The sequence below is a fragment of the Oncorhynchus mykiss genome, chromosome 3 (genome assembly GCF_013265735.2).
Source record: "Oncorhynchus mykiss isolate Arlee chromosome 3, USDA_OmykA_1.1, whole genome shotgun sequence".
Taxonomy (NCBI): Eukaryota; Metazoa; Chordata; class Actinopteri; order Salmoniformes; family Salmonidae; genus Oncorhynchus; species Oncorhynchus mykiss.
The window spans coordinates 61,817,634-61,842,342 of record NC_048567.1 but is presented as its reverse complement, the minus strand read 5'-3'; the positions used below and the strand labels follow the sequence as shown (position 1 = coordinate 61,842,342).

Below are 24,709 nucleotides of genomic sequence, written 5' to 3'. Positions count from 1 at the left end.
TTTTGGTTCCACCCGTCATGTCTTTGTGAGACGCAGAGTATCTCTGCATGTGTGGTTCCCACTGTGAAGCATGGAGGAGGAGGTATGATGGTGCTTTGCTGGTGACACTGTCAATGATTTATTTAGAATTAAAGGCACACTTAACCAGCATGGCTACCAGGGCATCCTGCAGCGATACGCCATCCCATCTGGTTTGCAATTAGTGGGACTATCATTTGTTTTTCAACAGGACAATGACCCAAAATACACCTACAGCCTGTGTAAGGGCTATTTGACCAAAGAGAGTGATGGAGTGCTGCATCAGATGACCTGGCCTCCACAATCACCCGACCTCAACCCAATTGAGATGGTTTGGGAGGAGTTGGACCACAGAGTGAAGGAAACAAGTGCTCAGCATATGTGGGAATTCCTTCAAGACTGTTGGACAAGCATTCCAGGTGAAGCTGGTTGAGAGAATGCCAAGAGTGTACAAAGCTGTCAAAGGCAAAGGATGGCTACTTTGAAGAATCTCAAATATGAAATATATTTATTTGTTTAACACTTGTTGGGTTACTACATGATTCCATATGTGTTATTTCATAGTTTTGATGTCTTCAATATTATTCTACAAAGTAGACAATAGTAAAAATAAAGAAACCCTTGAATGATTAGGTGTGTCCCAACTTTTGACTGGTACTGTAGGTAGTAATAGGGTGCCATTTGGGATGCAGTCATTGTCACTCCTCCAGCAAAGTCCCATGCAAGGCTCCCAATCATTCTCCAAATGTATACCCACACATTTAGCACGGTTAAATGAAAATGTTGTTTGTGCAAAAAAAAGATTATGAAAACAAAGAATTAAACAAAAATAATACAAAACAACAACTAAAAAATGATCTACATTCAGCTATGACTTATCTAAATTGTGACAATGGTTAAAAAATAAACGTGCAATAGTGCAATTTCTCAGTTTTCTGTCTGCAAACACTTTTCTTTCCATCTTGTCTCCATATGTTGTCCCATATGTCATCCCTTGGGGCTGCAACATTTCTGTAACTTTCCCCAAATTCCCAGGTTTTCCATAAATCCTGGTTTAATGACTGCAGATTTCCTGCTTATTTCCTCATGATTCCAAAATATTCAAACCAAGATTTCTAGAAAACCTGGGAAGTTAGAGGAATTTTGCAACCCTGTCATCACTGCACAGGGACACGCCTTAGATGATCAGTGGTGGGTCCGCCGCATATTGCTTCTGCCAGAGTTCCCCCGGCTCTGGTCCCTCAGTACCTGGTCCCAACGCCTCACCTTCCTCCCCATACGGTCCTTCCACTTCTGTGCAATGGAGCCTTCGATGAGCAGAAGCCTACATGTATGACAGACAGGTACAGTGCCTTCAGAAAGTACACACACCCCTTGACTTGTTCCACATTTTGTTGTGTTACAGACGGAATTTAAAATTTATTAAATTGAGATTTTGTGACAATGATCAATACCCCATAATGTCAGTGGAATTTTGTTTTTAGAAATGTTTACAAATTAATTAGAAATTAAAAGCTGAAATGTCTTGATTCAATAGTGTTCAACCCATTTGTTATGGCAAGCCTAAATACATTCAGAAGTAGAAATAAGCTTAACAAGTCACATAATAAGTTGCATGGACACTGTGTGCAATAATAATTGTTAACATGATTTTAAAATGACTACCCCATCTCTGTACCCGACACATACAGATAATTGTAAAGGTCACCGAGTTGAGCAGTGAATTAAGCACAGATTCAACCACAAAGACCAGGGAGTATTTTCCCTTCATATTCTCCAGAAGGGTGGTGGTTGCATCATGTTATGGGTATGCTTGTCATTGGCAAGGACTAGGGAGTTTTTTTATGTTGATAAAAATAAACAGAATGGAGCTTAACACAGGCAAAAGCCTTTAGGAAAATCTGGTTCAGTCTGCTTTCCAACAGACACAGGGAAACTAATTCAACTTTCAGCAGGACAATAACCTAAAAGAACAAGACATATACACTGTGGGTACAAAACATTAGGAACACATTCCTAATACTGAGTTGCACCCCCTTTTGCCCTCAGAACAGCCTCAATTAATTAGGGCTGTGTTGTTGTAATGTGTCAAGAATTCCACAGGGATGGGCCCATGTTTACTCCAATGCTTCCCACAGTTGTGTCATTCCTTTTCCTCATTTAACTGTAAGATGTAAATATTGTGTTTTTTTATTGTTCCTTGAGGCGGTTGCCATATACCTGTGATGTCCTTTGGGTGGTGGACCATTCTTGATACATATGGGACACTGTTGAGTGTGAACATTCCATCAGTGTTGCAGTTCTTGACACACTCAAATCAGCGTGCCTGGCAACTTCTACCTCCCTAAACCCTTCAATGGTTAATTCTGAAATCCATCTAGATAAACACAAGACACTGCAATAACCTTCACCCTCCACACTGCCGCACCTCACATAGTCAATTCTCTATCAGATACAAAGGTACCATACTCTGGAATTGTTATCTTCACATTGCCAAAACCTCAATAACTTCAAGTCAAGATTGGGGGTCAGCCTGATGAACCAAACTACTCAGTAATCTCCTCCATATAGCCCAACTCTTACATCCACACATGCACACACACATTTAAACAAAACATGTACCGTTTATTTGGATTTTTTTGTGATTGTTGATCGGTTCATTTGTACATTTGTGATTAGCAGGTTTTGTTATTTGTTTTAACAAGCCTTTTTTATTTTTGTACTTATGTATTGTATATATATTCTGTTTTTTTTATATAAAGCCCTTGTCCTTCCAACCATACCTGCACATCATTTTTTATTTTGTTTTCATCTGTATTGTTGTTTATCACTTTTCTTTGGTGCAAATAAATTAAACCTAAATTAAATACATTTTAACACAACAAAATTGAAAAAAAGCCAAGGGGTGTAAATACTTTCTGAAGACACTATAGATGGCATGGGTTACAATGTGGTATGAACTACAATAGTCAACTATCCCATTAATGATTGTAGGCTACAGTAGGTCCTACAGCCTTCCTTAATTAAATGAAGAACAGGGTCGGAGTTGTTTACATTTCAATTCCGTCAATTCAGAAAGTACGCTGTAAATTCCATTCCATTTCAGCTCCATTGCTTTTCAATTATGACATTTGGAATTGACCGCTATCCTGATGTAGACAATAGTCAACTATCCCATGAATGATTGTTGCTATTAGAGAGCCAGTAATATGACTGGCTCAAGACATACCTGGACCTCTCCTCATTCTCATAACCCATGATGATGTACTCGTCGTTGGCGGTGAGAGGAGGACAGGGACAGCCAGAGTTGTAGTGCAGTGTGACGGTATCACGAGGGATGTTAACAAAGGAAGACTTCAGGATGTCTTTGACCTCCACGATTGCAGTCAAGTCATGATTCCTGTTTTTAATCTCCTTCACCCTTGCACGAATCACTGGGAAGAAAACATTAAACACGATTTTAGTTTGTTTGATTATTTTAAAGGATACTTTACATTTGAAGCCTACTTGTTTGACTGAACATATGGGGCCGGTTTCCTGGAAACTAACTAAGCCTAGTCCAAGACTACTTTTGGAGGAGATTCCATTGAGAATACATTCATAGTCCTGGACTAAAAAGCAATCTGTGTCTAGAAAATCATCCTTCAGAGTTTTAGGACAATGATAAAATCATGCATTGTTATAATCAGCTTCTAAGTAACATCATCACTCTCATTCTATAATATGTTCCCACTCTTATGAACTGCAAAAATAATTGCCTATGAAAATCATTCAGAAAACAGTAAATATGTAATAGCTCACCATAGTTGTAATTATTCTTTAGGTAGGTCTTGAGACCCAGTTTAACTGACTTGCACTTGCAACGATCTGAAACAATAAATGAATAATGTGATACATTGTAGAACATCTGGGATTGAAATAGCCCTATAAATCTACACGTTTTTGAATAGCAAAATTACATTCTTGAAATTCATGTAATGAAAAACATGAGGTGAAAATCTATACCATATTCTAATATAATACTGTTCAGATTATTTTGCACTAAATTCAATAGCCAAACATAATTTTTAAGCTACATTTGCAGTATGTACTAACAGCTCCATGTAAAAGTATCCAAATGTTTGATGAAGCAAAGAAAATGTGATTATTATTTTACCATTGTTGGCTCCTTTACAGTTGACATTGTGAGAATCACTTGGAAAGTCAGGAGTTGATTCTGAATAAAACCAACTATGATGAGAACATTTTCACTCAATAACAGTATTAACTTCACAAGTAGCCTCTAATGTCATAGGCCAGTGTAGTTCCATTTTTTTTTGTCATTTTATAGTGGTAACATAATAAATGGTCATGTTTAATTCACAGAACATTCAAGGGCCACATGCATCTTACCAGATGAGCATTTTGTGGGGTCCTGATAGTAAGGGTTGTCTAAGTAACAGACAGGAATAAAGTTTACTTATAAGCGGCTGCTGTAGAGAATTTTATAGACTACAGATATTCTCATCGTCATACTTTTTTCCTTTTATCTTTGTCTTTATTATGTGAGTTAGCCTGTATTTATTCACAATACCTATTTCAGAACTACGCTATGGAATCTTCATCATCCCCCATATCCTACCTGGTCCTTCTGCTTTTACAATGGCCTCAGGTGAGATACAGACTCCCCGGTCGTAGACTGGCAGATCCTCGCAGGCCAAGCTCTCTGGCCAGGTGTGATTATACCGTTTCATCACAGGTTCACAGCCGCATTTCGCACGCTCACACACCGACTTGCAGGGCTTGATAGGGTCGTGTTGGAAGTCAATCGTGCATATTGGGGCGTACATGGCGCACAGAAAGAACAGTAAATCTGTACTACACTGGGTGCCAAGAAGCCCTTCAAACTGCTCAATGGCCAGGACTGCGTTCGCCTGGGTGCTGTGGTGGAGGTGGTTGGGCATTTTCGTCATGTTCCAGGGCATGGACTTGCACAGAGGGATCCGAATGGGCTCACATGCCGCCGAAGACGCTCTGGGTATACTAAACAGACAGGTAACCGCGAGGAAAGAGACGAATAACTCGTGGGAAAACATGATCATCCTCAGTTATATGCTGACAGTTGGTTTAGGATAAACAATAAATCTAAATGCAATGTCTGGTTATGAAGTCGGAATGGATAAACTTAAACGCGTAATGAAATCCTAAAATATATAGCTAGCCTAAAGTTGTCTGTCTACCCGGACGTGTCTAAACTTTGCGTCACGTAAAAGGAAAGAGGTTCAAACGTCATCTTTTGTGCGTAAAACCAAAATAACCTATTTGATATCGAATTCCTCGTGGACGGTGAAGATTGATTTCGATTTCCAACTGTTTTGTTGCTTATTCCATTGGCGCGTGTGTGATCATATTGCGGGTGGGCTTGTGGCTCCGCTCTCTCTATCTCCTCCTTCCCAGACTAGTTAGCACTGCAGTGATTGCTCGTTGGAATCGGACTGACCTCAGTCTGCGGGACCAGCTTTTTTACCCTTTACAAATTTCCTCTATCATCATCATGCCTGTCTGACCCTCCTACTCCTGATTCAAGCCAACACCAAGCAGGACTGGAGAACTTGCCCCATAGCCTTCTTTGAAAAATATGTACATTAAACTAGTTCTGGGATGGGCAACTGGCGGATCAATTTCCACACACGCAAATATATATATACAGTACCAGTCAAAAGTTTGGACACACCTACTCATTCAAGGGTTTTTCTTTATTTTTGGACACACCTACTCATTCAAGGGTTTTTCTTTATTTGTACTATTTTCTACATTGTAGAATAATAGTGAAGACAACTATGAAATTACACATATGGAATCATGTAGCAACCAAAAAAGTGTTAAACAAATCAAAATATATTTTATATTTGAGATTCTTCAAATAGCCACCCTTTGCCTTGATAACAGCTTTGCACACTCTTAGCATTCTCTCAACCAGCTTCACCTGCAATGATTTTTCCAACAGTTGAAGGAGTTCCCACATATGCTGAGCACTTGTTTGATGCTTTTCCTTCACTCTGCCGTCCGACTCATCCCAAACCATCTCAATTGGGTCGAGGTCGGATGATTGTGGAGGCCAGGTCATCTGATGCAGCACCATCACTCTCCTTCTTGGTCAAATAGGCCTTACACAGGCCGGAGACTGTTGGAAATTCATTGCAGGTGAAGCTGGTTGAGAGAATGCCAAGAGTGTTTGAAAAATCTCCAATATAAAATATATTTTGATTTGTTTATCACTTCTTTGGTTACTACATGATTCCATATGAGTAATTTCATAGTTCTGATGTCTTTACTATTATTCTACAATGTAGAAAATAGTCAAATAAAGAAAAACCCTGGAATGAGTAGGTGTTCTAAAAGTTTTGACCGGTAGTGTGTGTATTTTTACAGTGCATTCAGAAAGTATTCAGACCCCATGACTTTTTCCACATTTTGTTACATTTCGTCCTTGTTCTACCATTTATTAAATACATGTTTCCCACATCAATCTACACACAATACCCCATAATGACAAAGCATAAACAGGTTTAAAAACAAACAAATCAGAAATACCTTATTTACATAAATATTCAGAACCCAGACCCTGCAATGAGACTCGAAATTGAGCTCAGGTGCATCCTGTTTTCATTGATCATCCTTGAGATGTTTCTACAACTTGATTGGAGTCCACCTGTGGTAAATTCAATTGATGGACATGATTTGGAAAGGCTGTCTATAAAACACCTGTCTATATAATGTCCCACAGTTGGCAGTGTATGTCAGAGCAAAAACCAAGCCAAGAGGTCGAAGATATTTTCAGCAGAGCTCCGAGACAGGATTGTGTCAAGACATAGATGAGGAATTTTACATTTTTAAAATGTTACCTTTATTTAACTAGGCAAGTCAGTTAAGAACACATTCTTATTTACAATGATGGCCTAGGAACAGTGGGTTAACTGCCTTGTTCAGGGGCAGCATAACAACATATTTTTACCTTGTCAGCTCAGGGACTCGATCTAGCAACATTTCGGTTACTGGCCCAATCCTCTAACCACTAGGAAGGGTACCAAAACATTTCTGCAGCATTGAAGGTCCCCAAGAACACAGTGGCCTCCATCATTCTTAAATGGAAGAAGTTTGGAACCACCAAGACTCTTCCTAGAGCTGGCCACCCTGCCAACCTGAGCAATCGGGGGGGAAGGGCCTTGGTCAGGGAGGTGACCAAGAACCCGATGGCTCCAGAGTTCCTCTGTAGAGATGTGAAAATCTTGCAGAAAGACAACCATCTCTGCAGCACTCCACCAATCAGGCCTTTATGGTAGAGTGGCCAGACGAAAGCCACTCCTCAGTAAAAGGCACGACAGCCCACTTGGAGTTTGCCAAAAGGCACCTAAAGGACTCTCAGACCATGAGAAACAAGATTCTCTTGCTCAAGATTCTCAATTCTTGACACAAACCGGTGTACCTGGCACCTACTACCATGCCACATTCAAAGGCACTTAAATATTTTGTCATGCCCATTCACTCTCTGAATGGCACACATACACAATCCATATCTCAATTGTTTCAAGGCTTAAAAATCATTATTAACCTGTCTCCCCTTCATCTACACTGATTGAAATGGAATTAACAAGTGACATCAATAAGGGATCATAGCTTTTACCTGGATTCACCTGGTCGGTCTATGTCATGGAAAGAGCAGGTGTCCTTAATGTTTTGTACACTCAGTGTACAAAGGTTCACTCAATTAGCACGTCAGCTAATATTTTTTCGATTGGTAAATTTGTCTAGCCAGCTATCTATACTTGTAGTAATGATGGTCGAATTACTTACTGGGGCCCACTTTTTTCTTAGTCACTAACTCAGATATCATAAAAAATGACAAATTGTTTTGAATTGCAGCAAACCTGGTTTAAACGGCATCATGTTCTATATTCCTCATTACAATATGGGTATAATTGCAGGAAATTGGGTATAATTGCAGGAAATTAACTCTTAAAACTTATTTTTTCTTCTTTCCTCTCAATAAAGGGGGTTCTCTAAAGTGTTTTACTCACAAGTTGGGGGGTATGGATGTGTGGGTATGGATGTGGGTATGCAGACCCGTGAGCCACTGTGGCCCCTCTTGATGAGTTCAGCTTTGTTGTGGCCCCCACACTCATCAAAGTTGCCCATCCCTGGTCTAGATAACCTAACTTATTTAAGTAAAGCGGCCTATACATTTTTATAGGAAGTAAACAATCATTCTGCCTATTATGAAGACATGGGGTGTGTTTGTAAATTCACTCTGGATTGTCAGAGAGCGCTCTGGGAGTTTGTAAATTCAGAGCGTTGTCAGATTGTCTGTTAGTAAATTCAGAGCGTTTCGCTCACTGAGCATTCAGAGAGCACACTGGACTCTTTGACTGTGGAGTAAGGGAAAGGGTAAGGAAAAGGGGGATACCTAGTCAGTTGTACAACTGTTGTACAACTTCACCTGAAATGCATCTTCCGCATAGGGTTGATCAGTGCGCTCTGACCTCATAACGTCAGTCAAGCACCCAAGCTAACTGATTAAAATTGGCTTGAAAACCTTACTCTGACCATTTTCCTCACCCTGGCAGAGCTGATTAGGCTGTTTTCATGTGATCTAGAGCGTTGGTGACTGTAACCGAGCTGCTGGCAACAATTTAATACATTTTTTTTGCTGACATTTACTGACACCGGTCATATTCAACGGGCGTTGCGTGTTTGTAAATTCATCAGTTATTCTGCCCTCTGAGTGAATTTACGAACGCACCCATATTATGATGACAGTGCTATGTACACAAGCAGCTTTAATCAAGCCTAATTATTAGCGTGAACTCAACACAATGATGAGTGTTAATAGGCTCATTGGGTATTGACCAGATTAATAACATGTTAAATATCATTATTTATTTAATTTTTATTTAACCTTTATTTAACTAGGCAAGTCAGTTAAGAACAAATTCTTATTTACAATGATGGCCTACTGGGAAACAGTGGGTTAACTGACTTGTTCAGATTTGTACCTTTTCAGCTCAGGGATTCGATATACTAAACAGTGTACAATGGTCAGCATGGAGGATTTTAAAGGGATTGTTTACATTACAAGTTGACCAAGAGGTCATATAGGGTCAGATTGTTAAATAAGATCCAGTATTCACCATTCCAGTGTGCTCTATTTCAGAATGAACTGGATCCATGCAACATTAAGTAAAGTGGAGCAAATTAGTCTTCTGAAAGCTTTTTAACATACCTTTTTGTTTAGTTTATCACACATACAGTAAAAGTGGAATAGAGAGCAGATTTAGGATTTAAGGTTTAGATTTGTAGAAGATCAAAGGGACTTCTGATTGACCTTGCCAGCCATTATTAGAATGTTCATGTTTGTTCCTCGTCAAACTGGATCATGGATTGTGTGTGTGTGCGCACGCGCTCGTTCCTGTGATCATGTGACTGAGGGGTGTTTAACAACATGACCAGGGAAACATCAATGTGAGGGCTGCCTGCCAGGACTCTGTGTTCTCAGGCCATGGGAACACTTCCCCACTAATATTTTGACAGCAAAAAAAAATAAAAAAATACACAAAACAACCAAGACCAATGTTGGCCTACATACAAAAAAGGAAACTGTTACTAGGAAAGACCTTCAAGTTCTAAGCACTGAGAAGCAAACTCAATAACACATGACAATCAGGTCAGATGTGAGTCAATTTGTTGCCAATTGTGATTGCTAGAACTGTGGAAATTTCCCTAAACAAATGTCTCAAGTGGAAACACTCAAGTTAAAATTATTGGGCTAATCATAGCAAATCTGTGTGTGTGTGAGTATGTATGGTATTTTGTGTGCAGCTTATATCCTGAAGTGTATTCAAACATTTGAAACAAATGAGACTCTAGGCCAGTAAGTGGATATAGCCTAAGATTTATTTATCACGTTATGGAGGATACACGGTTCATTGAAACATTGAAAACATATAAAAGTGGTAAAAGGAAAACTATGTATAAACATTCAATAAATATGAAAGAATGTTTATTATATACCGTACAGACAGGTACTATGGAGTAGTTATGCCAATGAGGCATTTAGTTAAAAAATTATTCTATGCTTTGTACAAATATCAACCATCAGTTTTCATAATATTTAAGTTTAATACCAACATTTCAGGTTAGCTCCAAATAATATAAGATGCTATGTTTTCTCAACAGTTTGGCAAATATCTCAAAGAAACACAAAAAATGTAAATAACACAAATTCACAAAGATACACATACTGTAATAACCGACAGATAATGATGATGAATATAACTGTGTATCATCATTTTCCAAATATCTGCAATTAGTTTTGCACATTCCCCTTCACCGATAATAGCATTTTTAGTGTTAAGTTTCTAAATATTGAATGGGTTAAAAATTAAGACAATATTCAAAAATTAAATTAAGTAGTAGTGTATTGTCACGGATCATTGTCAACAAAGCTTACATCAGATTAAGTAAACAAATGATTAATTCATAAAACTGTATGAAAAGAAAAACCCTGATCCCACAAAACCAATAATACTATTTTTTTGTTTTCTTTAAGACTGTAAGTTGAAACACAGCACACCCACAATGGTCATATCATCATATAAGACTCATGTTGTCCAAAGCCATATATTTATATTCTCAGTAAAGAGCTCTGGGGCTGCCTGCATATATCAAGCTTCTCAGAATAGAAGTGCTGATCTAGGATCAGGTCTCCCCCCTGTCAAGTTAAAGTTATTCATTATGATCTAAAAAGGCAACACTTATCCCAAATCAGCACTCCTACTCTGAGACGCTTGATACATACGGCCCTTGTCTCCTCTTCACTATCTGCATGCTGAACTCCAGACAAGGTGAGGAGTCTCTCACTCGCTCTCTCCCTCTTCTAATCTCTCTCTCCTCTAACCCATTCTTTCCTCTCCTCCTCTCAGGGCTCTCAGGCGGAGGAAGACACACTCTGCTTGTAGACAGCATGGTATGCATTACGGAGCAGCACATAGGGGAAGCAGGACTCCAGAAGGTCCATGGTCAAGAACGGGGACTCCTGCACAATCTGGTAGAGAGAACACATGGATGGATATGGATAGAACCTAAAATAACCACTGTGAGAATGTCTCAAATAGCTTCCCATTCCCTATATATTGCAGTACTTTAGACCAGTGTGTTCTATATTATGCCAGTTCCCCTACAGGATAAAAACTGTGGGTGATTCTTCCTTCTTTCCACCCTGGTTGTCTTTCTATTCAAAAACCTCCCTCCATTACAATATTCTTCAAAGTCAAGTAATTACAAATCCTACAGACCAGTAAGCCCCTCTGATCAACAGACAATACATGTGTATGCATGACTGCATATGTAACTTTCAATACACAGTCAAATAAAATAGTGCTCTGTTCATTTTCAAGTCGAAAGAGGTTTGCGATTCTCTTTATTTTATTTCTGCTTTGGGCTGGCCAGAGACTAATGAGAATGTTGACCTTAGAACAAGTATATTACATGTGTTATATGGTAGCTAGATGATGTGACAACGTGTTAGATGATAGCTAGATGATGTGACAACGTGTTAGATGGTAGCTAGATGATGTGACAACGTGTTAGATGGTAGCTAGATGATGTGACAACGTGTTAGATGGTAGCTAGATGATGTGACAACGTGTTAGATGGTAGCTAGATGATGTGACAACGTGTTAGATGGTAGCTAGATGATGTGACAACGTGTTAGATGGTAGCTAGATGATGGGACAACGTGTTAGATGATAGCTAGATGATTTTGACAACGTGTTAGATGATAGCTAGATGATAGTTATAGGATGTTTCACTGTGTTAATGTTAGTTAGAGGATGTGACACTGTGTTATGATAGCTAGGTGATAGTTAGATGATGGGGCAACGTGTTAGATGATAAGTTAGATGTGACACTGTGCTATGATAGCTAGGTGATAGTTAGATGATGGGACAACATGTTAAGATGGTAGCGAGATGATAGTCAGAGGATGTGACAACATTTAGATGATAGTTAGATGTGACACTGTGCTATGATAGCTAGGTGATAGTTAGATGATGGGACAACATGTTAAGATGGTAGCGAGATGATAGTCAGAGGATGTGACAACATTTAGATGATAGTTAGATGTGACACTGTGTTATGATAGCTAGGTGATAGTTAGATGATGAGACAACTTGATAGCTAGAGTAGGCATAACTTTATCATTCTTAGTCATTCGGTTTGATATAGTATCGTAAATTAATAGTATATGACTCTCTTAAATGACTTTCCCAGGTCTCCCTTTGGGAAATAGTTATTCTGACCTTAACGGGACTTAAATAAAGGTTAAATAGAACATGATGTGTGTTGTAGTTTAGTCCGGATCCCAAATGGCACCCTATTCCTTATATATGGAATAGGGTACCATTTGGGACACACTCATACAGTATGTGACTCACCATGTCCAGGAGCAAGTAGACAGATTCTCTGTTCCTTGTTGTGGTTTTGTCAGTCTCCTGGCCGATCTTCAACAAACTGGAGGAGGCAAGCTGCACAGGAGAGAAAGAACAAATGAAATCAGATTTTTTTGTTGTCCAGTACTAAGCTTTATCTGTGCCTGGGGAAACCGACCCTGAAAGTGTAGAAGCACTTGTGTCTCTTTCCATCAGTTTTACAATGTTACTGGACATTTAAAGTCTTTAACACAGTCACTATGAATAACCCCAAACCACCAGTTTACCATTCTAAACTTGCCATGTGGGTTCAGCTTTGACACATGGATTTAAACACAGCATTTCAAAGAGGACCTGGCTTGGGCTGTGTCTCACATGGTTTCAGATGGGAAACAGCACTAAAGATTTCAACACTGTTATAGTAATACATTATTGGAACACAATTAAAAGCAACAGGACATTGAGGAATAATTCCAATGGAAATACATAGAGGGGAAAACAAGGTTAGTGGGTCGCTGTGCCCTCCCCCTCAGCAATGCAGAAAAATCACTAGTCATGCAGAAAAATTCATTTAAGATATTAAAATAAAAATGATTTAGAATCACAGAAGGTTTATGGAACATTAATGTTTTTAAATCCTGGTTATGAAAATAAAAAATTATCCTGCCTTTTCCCACATTGTGTGTATTTAAACATGGATGCGTCCCAAATAGAACCCTATTCCCTACATAGTGCACAACTTTTGATGCAGGCCCAAATAGAGAATAAATATAAAACAGATGAAGGAAGAGAGCTGCTTATAATAAATAATTAAAAAGGGTGAAGATAAATGTGTGGTATAAACCAAATGGACTATCACTATAAAACGTACTGCGAGGAACTCTTTGAGGCGGTCCTCGATGCTGCCCTTGTGGATGGTGAATAAAGCTGCAGCGATCTGGTTTATAGCTTTAGCCAGACAGTGGATGTTGTTGCAGTGACCTGTGAAAGGATGACAGACAAGAAGATATTAGTGTCTCAACTATGTCTTTAAACACTGTGGGTAAAACGGTCTACTGTATCTCACAGCTCTGTTAACAAGGACGATTATGAAGGAACCATATCAATAAGTATAACAACAAATGTCATAGAACATATAATATACATAGAACATATACTTCATGTATCTAAGAACAGGTACCTTGGATAGCAGGGCTATACTGGGACATGACGTTGCTTGCCAAGGTGGGCATAGAGACCGCCACAAAGACCATCAGCAGGCACGCTATCTTGTACTCTTCCTCCGGACTGATGTTCTCTGTTACCAAAGAAAGCAAATGTCCGTTAACACCATCAGGGGGATCTATTATGGATATTATCCAAAAATGAAGACCCTCTAGCCAAGACAAACTGCATTATGGCTCCCTAATTAACTGTAATTTATATTTACAGGACTGGGAGGGGATTCAACTATGTGGACCCAATAAGGGGTAGGCGTGCCTCCCAAATGGCCCAGGTCAAAAGTAGTGCACTACATAGGGAATAGGGTGGCATTTGTGACACATACGAGGAGATGAGGTTGAGGGTTGATAACTATTTTGAAAGTAAACGGAGGTTTGTATAAAAACAGCCGCGGTGTATAACAGAAATTTCTTCACTGGCCAAAAGGCCCCCAGGGCTCTTAGTAGCTCTGAGTTAAAACAATGTTATTTAGTATTTTCCTTAGAGCAACAGAGAGGGGTTGGGAACTTGAGGAGAGCCATTGGCGTCGTCCTAAATGGCACCCTATTCCCTATATAGTGCAATACTTTTGACCAAACCCCTATATATGGGTTGGGTGCCATTTCGGATGCGCCCAGAGAGGAATCTCTAGTAATAAGGTGCCATTTGGGAAGCACACTAGGGCCCATTTGTGCACTATATAGGGAATTGTTGGGTGCAGAAATTGGACTGGACTTTGTGGATAAGGCTGCAGGCTACATGACTTGACAACTTAATACCAGTGTGCATAAGCATCAACATGTCCAAATGTTACCTAAACAAATGCCTGGCCTATCTGTTGCGATTCTGAAATTGGCAGGACGTATTTATTTTTCATTTATGAAAACTTTTATTTTGACTACAGAGTGGAATGCAGTTCTAATGCTTGTCCAACTCTCACGCTCTCTGACATGATCGACAGATTACTTTTCAAACTGTGAGATTTCAACAGTGAGTCAGTTATCCCTTTACACAGCATGTGGACATGGAACTCAGGCTATGAGGCATATGAGTAATAGTCATCATTTCAGCTAAACAACTTAACATACACTACATGACCACAAGTATGTGGACACCTGCTTGTCAAACATCTCATTCCAAAATCATGGGCGACATTATGGAGTTGGTCCCCTCTTTGCTGCTATAACAGCCTCCACTCTTCTGGGAAAGCTTTCCACTAGATGTTGGAACATTGCTGCGGGGACTGGTTTCCATTCAGCCACAAGAGCATTAGTGAGGTCGGGCACTGATGTTGGGCGATTAGGTCTGGCTCTCAGTGGGTGTTCTATTTTATCCTAAAGGTGTTCGATGGGGTTGAGGTCAGGGCTCTGTGCAGGCCAGTCAAGTTCTTCCACACCGATCTCGGCAAACTATTTCTGTATGGACCTCGCTTTGTGCACGGGGGCATTGTCATGCTGAAACAGAAAAGGGCCTTCCTAAAACTGTTGCCACAAAGTTGGGAGCACAGAATCGTCCACAATGTCATTGTATGCTGTAGTGTTAAAATGTCCCTTCACTAAAACTAAGGGGCTTAGCCCGAACCATGAAAAACAGCCCCAGATCATTATTCCTCTTTCATCAAATTTGTTGGCACTATGTATTAGGGAAGGTAGCGTTCTCCTGGCATCGGCCAAACCCAGATATGTCCGTCGGACTGCCAGATGGTGAAGCATGGCGGCGAGCTTTACATCACTCCAGCCGCCGATTGGCATTGCGCATGGTGATCTTAGGCTTGTGTGTGGCTGCTCGGCCATGGAAACCCATTTCATGAAGCTTCCGGACAGTTCTTGTGCTGACGTTGGTTCCAGAGACAGTTTGGAACTCGGTAGTGAGTGTTGCAAACGAGTACAGATGATTTTTACGCGCTACGCGCTTCAGCACTCGGCAGTCCCGTTCTCTGAGCTTGTGAGGCCTACCACTTTGCGTCTGAGCCGTTGTTGCTCCTAGACATTTCCACTTCACAATAACAACTCTATCAATGGGTGTGGCTGAAATTCACGAATCCACTCATTTGAAGGGGTGTCCACATACTTTTGTATATATAGTGTATGTGTCCAGATTTCTCAATTGAGGCTTAAGTCAAATGTTATTTTCATATTTTATAAAAGTACAAAATGGTATAATACACTGTAGTTGGAGGAAACATGGGAGAAGTTGATAATCATGTTATTCAACATATGAGAAAATGCTCTTGAAAGATTTTGAAGAGATTTTCACACTTCCTAGAGAGCGCTTCTTTGTTTATATTCATTCAGCACCGTTCACACCCTCTTAAGGCTTAGCCCCACCCCACCCACGTAAACACGTGTGAGTCAGCATGGCATTGTCCTCCAGAAAGTAAGTCTCTCTACTTAAACCCAGCTAAATTTAGGGAGCTGTAGCAACACTTTTGCAGTTGTCCATAGCTATATCTTTCCAAAAAATCTGCGGTAGCAAAGATGATCTATATACTAACTAGGAAAGCTCCCATTCTGTAGACAGAACCCTGTGACATGACAGACCAATCAGGACTCATATCTCAGGATGGCCAAACACTCCTTATCTCAGCCAATCATGACTGTTATGGGTATACTTGTCATCGGCAAGGACTAGGGAGTTTTTTTAGGATAAAAATAAAAAGAATACAGCTAAGCAAAGTAAAAATACTAGAGAAAAACCCAGTTCTGTTTGCTTTCCAACAGACACTGGGAGACAAATTCACCTTTCAGCAGGACAATAAGCAGGACTTAAAGCACAAGGCCAAATATACACTGGAGTTGCTTACCAAGATGACATTAAATGTTCCTGAGTGGCCGTACTACAGTTTTAACTTAAATTGTCTTGAAAATCTATTAAGATTCTAAAATGGCTGTCTATGGTGCATCCTATCTCACCTGACTTCTGAGAGGAGAGGGCCACCACTAAGGCAGGATCTATCTCACAGGGCAGACCTGCTGCAGATGACAGCTCATACACATTCATGGCCACCTGATGATCAACAGAGACATAAAGGACATCAGAGAATCAGACTGCTTCAAACACAATAGCCATTCATATATAATATTCATAATTATATAGCTATGCCACTTAGCAGATGCTTAAATCCAAAGAAATTTACAGTACAATGTATGTGTATGTGAACCTTGTGGGACTTAGTATTCTTATGTGATCCATGTCAGAACTAAACCCACAACCTTGACCACATTAAGCTTAATTTAAAGGTCCTACTGTGTCTCTCACCTTCATGTCGGTCTCTCTTGGAATGTGATCCTTGAAATCCTCCACTGAGCTCACCAGGAATGGGATGTGGCAGGACAACACCTGGTGACAAGAAGAGGATCATGCTTTATTTCAATACAATGACAGAAATATTAAATTCAACTAACTTTGGCATAGGGTGTAATATGAGAAAACCAGCTTGAGACCGATCAAAATAATTGTGTACTGTATTGTGTCAATATATGATGCCATTCAAGTTGTGGAAAGTTAAAGGGCCGACATACATCTCGGAGTGCCTCCTGAGCAAGGGATCGGAATGAGAGGATGACTCCGATGATGGTCATCCGTTTCAGAACACTGTCGACTGCTGTAACACCAAGACAAAGAACATGCAAGTCTCACAGACAACTGACATGTCTCTAGTCATTTTACAGGTATACAAATTAGACTAAGGTGTTTTGTTATGTCACTTTTTCCCTTCTGCAGCCATAACCAAAACCATGTAGGCAGAACAGTACTATGGGAGAAATGTATATGTTGCTTATTTGGACTTGGCAGCACTGAGCCTTGTGTCTGTCTGGCCCAGGAAAACTCTGACCAGGCCAATATAAATACAGAGTACCCACATGAGAGCTTCTTGAACAGAGAAGCCATGTGTTCAGGCTTGTCAAAGCTGGTCCTCATCTGGGTCAGAATCTCAACGTTGTCCACCACCAGTTTCTGAGGAGAGGAGAAGAAGAATGAGTTGTGGGAGAGGAGTAGAAGTGGGAGAGTGAGAGAGCCTCCTAAGTGGTGAGGGGATTATTTGGGGAATCAACTAGGGATCCTAATTCCAAAGACTTTCCCCTTCTTTCGCACAACAGGAAAAGGCCCTTACCATCAACAGATGGTGCACTATGCAGGGGATCTTACAAATGTTTGTCCCAAATGCCACCCTATTCCCTATATAGTGCACTACTTTTGGCCAGAGCCTATATACTGCACTACCTTTGGCTCTGGTCAAAAGTAGTGCATGATGGGCTCTGATCAAAAGTACTGCACTATGTAGGGAATAGGGTGTCATTTGGGATGCATACAAAATTAGAAGCCTGTACTTTTTTTGCGATGGGTGTCTTGGCGCAATGTTCAGGCAGTCATGTGTGCAGCTCACAATGGGTTGCATGCTTTCTACTTGTTCAGTTTGCTTTGAGAGCGTTCGCCGACAACGTGTTTTGTGTTAAGTCATTTGATGAACATGGCTTGGTTTGTACAGAGACTGAATAAAACCAATGCTTTATTCCTACATCTGATTGTGAATCAGACAGAAACATATTTTATTTTCACAAATTGCTTTCAGAAGGGAAGGGAAACGTTTGCATGTTAGAGAATAATAAATATGTGCCAGCGCTACGTTCCAACACTAATGTGTGCTCTAGAGTAAAATACCAATTATATTATAATCTAAAGAACCGTTTTAAAAAAAGGTCATAATATCTTGTCAGCCTGCTGCAATAAAATTAAATAGTACCCACAAAACACCAGTCTCAAAGTCAACAGTGAAGAGGCGACTTCAGGATGCTGGCCTTCTAGGCAGAATTGCAAAGAAAAAGCCATATCTCAGACTGGCCAATAAAAAGAAAAGATTAAGATGGGTAAAAGAACACAGACACTGGACACGAACTCTGTCTAGAAGGCCAGCATCCGGAGTCGCCTCTTCACTGTTGACGTTGAGACTGGTGTTTTGCGGGTACTATTTAATGAAGCTGCCAGTTGAGGACTTGTGAGGATTCCGTTTCTCAAACTAGACACTCTAATGTACTTGTCCTCTTGCTCAGTTGTGCACCGGGGCCTCCCACTCCTCTTTCTAGTCTAGTTAGAGCCAGTTTGCACTGTTCTGTGAAGGGAGTAGTACACAGCGTTGTACGAGATCTTCAGTTTCTTTGGAATTTCTCGCATGGAATAGCCTTCATTTCTCAGAACAAGAATAGACTGATGAGTGTCAGAAGAAAGTTATTTGTTTCTAGCCATTTTGAGCCTGTAATTTAACCCACAAATGCTGATGCCCCAGATATTCAACTACTCTAAAGAAGGCCAGTTGTATTGCTTCTTTAATCAGCACAAAAGTTTTTATCTGTGGTAACATAATTGCAAAAGGGTTTTCTAATGATCAATTAGCCTTTTAAAATGCTAAATTTGGAGTAGCTAACATAACGTACCATTGGAACACAGGAGTGATGGTTGCTGATAATGGGCCTCTGTACACCTATGTACAGTGGGGCAAAACAGTATTTAGTCAGCCACCAATTGTGCAAGTTCTCCCACTTAAAAAGATGAGAGAGGCCTGTAATTTTCATCATAGGTACACTTCAACTATGACAGACAAAATGAGAGAAAAAATCCAGAAAATCACATTGTAGGATTTTTAATGAATTTATTTGCAAATTATGGTGGAAAATAAGTATTTGGTCACCTACAAACAAGCAATATTTCTGGCTCTCATAGACCTGTAACTTCTTCTTCAAGAGGATCCTCTGTCCTCCACTCGTTACCTGTATTAATGGCACCTGTTTGAACTTGTTATCAGTATAAGACACCTGTCCACAACCTCAAACAGTCACACTCCAAACTCCACTATGGCCAAGACCAAAGAGCTGTCAAAGGACACCAGAAACAAAATTGTAGACCTGCACCAGGCTGGGAAGACTGAATCTACAATAGGTAAGCAGCTTGTTTTGAAGAAATCAACCATGGGAGCAATTATTAGGAAATGGATGACATACAAGACCACTGATAATCTCCCTCGATCTGGGGCTCCACACAAGATCTCACCCCGTGGGGTCAAAATGATCACAGGATGGTGAGCAAAAATCCCAGAACCACACGGGGGGACCTAGTGAATGACCTGCAGAGAGCTGGGACCAAAGTAACATCACTGCTCTAGAGGAGATCTGCATGGAGGAATGGGCCAAAATGCCAGCAACAGTGTGTGAAAACCTTGTGAAGACTTACAGAAAACGTTTGACCTCTGTCATTGCCAACAAAGGGTATATAACAAAGTATTGAGATAAACTTTTGTTATTGACCAAATACTTATTTTCCACCATAATTTGCAAATAAATTCTTAAAAATCCTACAATGGGATTTTCTGAATTTTTTTTTCTCATTTTGTCTGTCATAGTTGAAGTGTACCTATGATGAAAATTACAGGCCTCTCTCACCTTTTTAATTGGGGGAACTTGCACAATTTTTGGCTGACTAAATACTTTTTTGCCCCACTGTAGATATTCCATTAAAAATCAGCAATTTCCAGCTACAATTATCATTTACAACATTAACTATGTCTACATTGTATTTCTGATCAATTTGATGTTATTTTAAATGGACAAAAACATGGAAATTTCTAAGTGACCCCAAACTTTTGAATGGTAGTGTAGATCTATTAGGACTGATTTTGCTGCTAATTTAGATGTATTAGTCTGGCTAGCTGCTTTCACAACACTTATCACTAACACTAAATTAATTTAGTGTCAGTCACTTAGCAGTTAGAGGATACCAGTAATCCACACTGCCTCTGTTCTGCTGTGGGTCTGGTTCTGTTTCCAGGGGAAAACTCTGCTTCTGGAAAGACCCTCTAACCTCTAATGACTCATACTGCCAAGGCTTCATCTGAAATAGCACCCTATTCCCTATATAGTTCACTACTTTTGACCAGATCCCATAGGAGACCACCATAGGACCCAGGTCAAAATATGTGCAATATATAGGGCTCTCAAACTCAACTCTGGACCCCAAAGTCAGTTCCACTGCATTTTTTCATTGTTCCCCTTTAATCAGGGACTGATTTAGACCTGGGACACCAGGTGGGTGCAATTACTTATCAGGTAGAACATAAAACCAGCAGGCTCTGGACTTCGTAGGGTAAGAGTTTAATACCCCTGATATAGGGGATAGGGTCGCATTTCGGATGCACACTAAGAATTATAGAAGAGAGAAACCAGGGCTGTGTTCTTTAGGCACCAAAAGGAACAAACCTGTCCAAAACAGGGGACAGACTTTCTGGAAGTGTGCAATAAGAAATGCTAAATGTATTTAATATTTTGCTACGAGGTGCCCTAATGAACATGACCCAGCCTGACCTGGGTTAACCCTGGATGACCTCTACCATTAACCCTTGATCTCTGTGACCCAAGTGACTCCTCACCTTGAGCTCGGCCACCTGGGAGGAGATGTGCCACATGAGGCTCTCACTGAGGAACTTCATCCCATAGGGCCCCAGCAGCTCCGACAGGGACCGCATCTCTGAAAAGAAGAGAAGAAGAAGAAAATAGGAATAAGATGACTTTATTGCCCAATACGTCCATGAATGACCGGTGGTCTACTTTAATCCAACCCATCCAACACAAGGTCATGGAAATGTTCTGTCATCTACTGTCTACTTTTTGTTGGCTTGAATGTTGCTATGGCTATAAACACAGTTTAAATATTCTAAGTAGTAAATCATTACTCATACTCTCAGTACCATGAGTCTATTGGTGTCTAAAAGGACAGCATAACTTACCTGAGATATCAGAGTATTCCTCTGCATTGAAGGTGAGCTCGTTCTCCGTAGGTAGGTTGACAAAAGCCTTCATGGCTGGGAAGTAAGCTATGTGTCCGTTGCTAACTTGGCGCAGTAAAGTCTCCAGATACCTGTAGTACAGAGAGAATGTATGGCTTGTCATGTTGGTGGTTATCTGATGGAATAGAAGGCATGATCAAGGCTGGTATTCAAACAACCCAGATGAACAACCTGCGCACTGCGATAGACTTTTAAAGGCAATTTCTCAGATGTTCACAGAGACCACGTTCATCGCAGATGTCGGCTCAAGCAGAAGTCACCATTCAAACTCAATCGCAGTGCACAGGACATTTACCTGCGTTGGTTTGAATCAAGGCTCAGAGCTGTTATTCTCAAACAGACAGAAAGTGGAAATTCATATTGTTTTGTGAATGTATTCCAGTTGGTGAAGAGGCAAGTGATTGGTTGGTTGGTTGGGGTTAGGAGGTTAAGGTTAGGTGGTTAGGAGGTTAGGGTTAAGAAGTTAAGGGGTTAGGACTCACCAGTTGGTGTAGAGGCTAGTGATGGTTGGTTCTCCGTGACTGTCCAGATGTTGTGTCTGCTGCAGCAGCACGTTGTTGAACACCCTGGTGATATCTATCTGAACATAGTTCTCTATGCTCTGGAGCACAGTCATGTAAGCCCTGACACTGGTCAGCAGCTCAGACGGTTTGGCTATCTCCTGGGTCGCTTGGTTATACATGGTCATCCCCACGATAGACCTAGAGATGGAACGAAACAGGATCAATCTGTCAATCAATCTAGAGCAGTGGTCACCAACGTTTGAGGCAAGATCACTTTCTGAGTCAAAATGCAAGCCAAGATCTACCGTAATTTTTTTTTTTATACATGACTTAAAAACGTAAGCCTATGCAGCAACATTACCCTATTAAAAACGGGGTTGATGAGATTTGTGCAGTAGGTTATAGGCCCAAAACCTTATCACCCCATATTGGCTTTGCTTGAATTGCTCTGCCAATGCATTGTTGTTCTTCTCAGACAAAAAAAAGAAATCTACATTTGAGGTAGGCTGGTAATAGATCAGTTGTTGTATTACTTGTGAGGCACAGCTGAGTGAGCATACATTTAAATCATTAGCTTTTTTATTTTACTGGGCTGATGGTGCCTGCATCTGCTGGTCAGTCTTAGCGGAGGGAGAGAACAGCAGACTGAGGGTCCGCCTCTCAACGTCCTTCTGCTGTCCCTTTCCTCCACTGACACTAACCAAAAAGGGACGCAGTCTTTCAGCTGATGGTGAAACTCGAGTCACAACGCATTATTTCTGCCTCATGCACAAATGAATGTTGTTACTCCTATGACCAGAGAAATTGAAATATTCCTTGATATAAAAATTTGCCCAAGCTGCTAATAATAATAACAACGCAAGCCTATAGATACACTTTCCTACTCATTCATTGCAGCTGCAGTGCTGGTTGTAACGTGAGATGAAGTAGGGAGAACGTGCATTTTATGTTTTAGGTTTATAAAAGAGTTAAATAGAAAGTGTTGATAGTGCTGACTAAGAACTTAAACATGAACTCACTCATAAAAACAGCATCTCTTTGCTGTATTAGTTGACCGTCTCTCTCTGGTCATGGTTTTAAACATTTTGAAATCTCATTGTATTAACTTTGCTGTGGCTTTCTTTTGTGCCTGCAACATTACTGCAGACACGGTAATCTGAGCCATCTGAACGGCCAGTGGTAGGCCTATAGTGCACTTGATTTGCTCCCCCCAGGCCCGCCGGGAAGGCAGTTTGAACCATTTTCATATGTCTCAAGGTACAAAATGGGAACACGTTGCCTACCCAGTGCGCAGGGCAGCTGAATCAGGTGCACCTACCTCCAACAGTATAATTCGCTTATCGTTGTGTTTTTTACAGAGGTGTTTGGCGATCGACTAGGATCTGTCCCAGTCTCAAATCTCTGGAAGACTGAAAGATTTCCCTCAAGAATTTCCCTGTATTTAGCGGCGCCCAGTCACTGCCATTGAAAAACATCCCCACAGCATGATGCGGCCAACACCATGCTTCACTGTGGTGGTCTCGGGGTGATGAGAGGTGTTGGGTTTGTGCCAGATATAGCATTTTCCTTAAGTTTGGGGAGTCTCCCACATGCCTTTTGGCGAAGACCAAACGTGTTTGCTGATCTAGAGCATGATGACCAATTCTTTGCAATTCACTGACAGAGGCTGAGAGGGCGTTGATATTGTCCTGGAAGTAGATATTTAACCGGCAGATCCAAAGGTTAAGGTTAGGCATATAGGAATCAATCAGTCAATATAATGTATTTATAAAGTACTTTTTACATCAGAAAATGGTGCCTGTTAGTTACATGGACTCCAGGGAGTTTGGGCGAGTCTTCAACAATGTTCAACAATGGCTGTATTGTTTTCCCCAATCCCTAACTTTTCCATATTTCTACGTAGATAACTTGGTTGCGCAGCTGAAGGTGTGGAGCAGGCAGATCGGATCAAACATGGCAGGGTTTAAAAACTATGGCGCCTGATCGATCATTAGGAACATTTAGTAATTAGCATTTTTTCTCATCTGTCTGAAGTGTGCTGGGAACTGGGAACATAAGGGCAGTAAAACTTTTATCCTGCGCTGACCTTAAGGAGCAGAGCAGGGCGTAGTGGTAAGTGGCGGTAATAGGGTGTGTGTTTATGTGCATGGTAATAGGCCCAGTGAATGCCTTTGTATGTGTGAGCGTGCCGTTGTGTGTTAATGGTAATAGGCTCTCATATCTGGGAAGCACGGGAGAAGTTCACGGCCCGGGGGAGAGGGGTTAGCCAATGTCACACACACACACACACACACACACACACACACACACACACACACACACACACACACACACACACACACACACACACACACACACACACACACACACACACACACACACACAGAGAGAGAGAGGGGCCAGCCAAAGCACATACGTCACAACCCTAACTCCCACAGAGGAAAATACCTGTTCCTCTCCAGCACAATGTTTATTTCATTGGACCGGTCAGGCCCAATTCTGGACGCGCGTCAAAAATCACTCTGATCCCAGAAAACATGTCTGCTGGACCAATAAATCACACAGATAAAATCATAAACCCCTGAGAGGTTTTTTGTTAAACTCTGCCTTGGGATTGTAATTATACTGAACAAAAACATAAATGCAACTTGCAGCAATTTCAAAGATTTTACTGAGTTACAGTTCAAATC

General features: G+C 40.7%; 2 protein-coding genes across 12 annotated transcripts in view; both read right to left on the bottom strand.

The window, feature by feature from the left end:
- Nucleotides 1-1,136: 1,136 nt before the first annotated feature.
- Nucleotides 1,137-5,678, bottom strand: LOC110520325 (secreted frizzled-related protein 3). 3 transcript variants are annotated; one of them, XM_021597566.2, is made up of 6 exons: nucleotides 4,640-5,678; nucleotides 4,411-4,449; nucleotides 4,175-4,234; nucleotides 3,820-3,885; nucleotides 3,248-3,452; nucleotides 1,137-1,342 (listed from the first exon to the last, which is right to left on the bottom strand). In XM_021597566.2, the coding sequence occupies exons 1-6, from the start codon at nucleotides 5,097-5,099 to the stop codon at nucleotides 1,204-1,206; spliced, it is 969 nt and encodes a 322-aa protein (XP_021453241.2). In that variant the 5' UTR covers nucleotides 5,100-5,678; the 3' UTR covers nucleotides 1,137-1,203. The 3 variants fall into 3 exon arrangements, with proteins under 3 accessions (XP_021453241.2, XP_021453242.1, XP_021453243.1); XM_021597567.2 differs by lacking the exon at nucleotides 4,411-4,449 and having other exon boundaries at nucleotides 4,640-5,677; XM_021597568.2 differs by lacking the exons at nucleotides 4,175-4,234; nucleotides 4,411-4,449 and having other exon boundaries at nucleotides 4,640-5,677.
- A 4,251-nt stretch (nucleotides 5,679-9,929) lies between these two features.
- LOC110520324 (nck-associated protein 1) overlaps nucleotides 9,930-24,709 on the bottom strand; it is a 58,981-nt gene continuing 44,201 nt past the window's right edge. For 8 of the 9 annotated variants that reach the window (XM_036974833.1, XM_021597565.2, XM_036974828.1 and 5 more), the window contains 11 exons: nucleotides 21,999-22,217; nucleotides 21,457-21,587; nucleotides 21,100-21,197; nucleotides 17,546-17,639; nucleotides 17,204-17,286; nucleotides 16,941-17,021; nucleotides 16,595-16,688; nucleotides 13,663-13,779; nucleotides 13,354-13,463; nucleotides 12,489-12,578; nucleotides 9,930-11,098 (listed from right to left, as the gene is read on the bottom strand). In XM_036974833.1, coding sequence (XP_036830728.1) covers nucleotides 10,982-11,098; nucleotides 12,489-12,578; nucleotides 13,354-13,463; nucleotides 13,663-13,779; nucleotides 16,595-16,688; nucleotides 16,941-17,021; nucleotides 17,204-17,286; nucleotides 17,546-17,639; nucleotides 21,100-21,197; nucleotides 21,457-21,587; nucleotides 21,999-22,217 — 1,234 coding nt within the window. In that variant the 3' untranslated portion in view covers nucleotides 9,930-10,981. The remainder of the gene's footprint in view (nucleotides 11,099-12,488; nucleotides 12,579-13,353; nucleotides 13,464-13,662; nucleotides 13,780-16,594; nucleotides 16,689-16,940; nucleotides 17,022-17,203; nucleotides 17,287-17,545; nucleotides 17,640-21,099; nucleotides 21,198-21,456; nucleotides 21,588-21,998; nucleotides 22,218-24,709) is intronic. The other variant, XM_036974829.1, reaches the window with a different exon arrangement.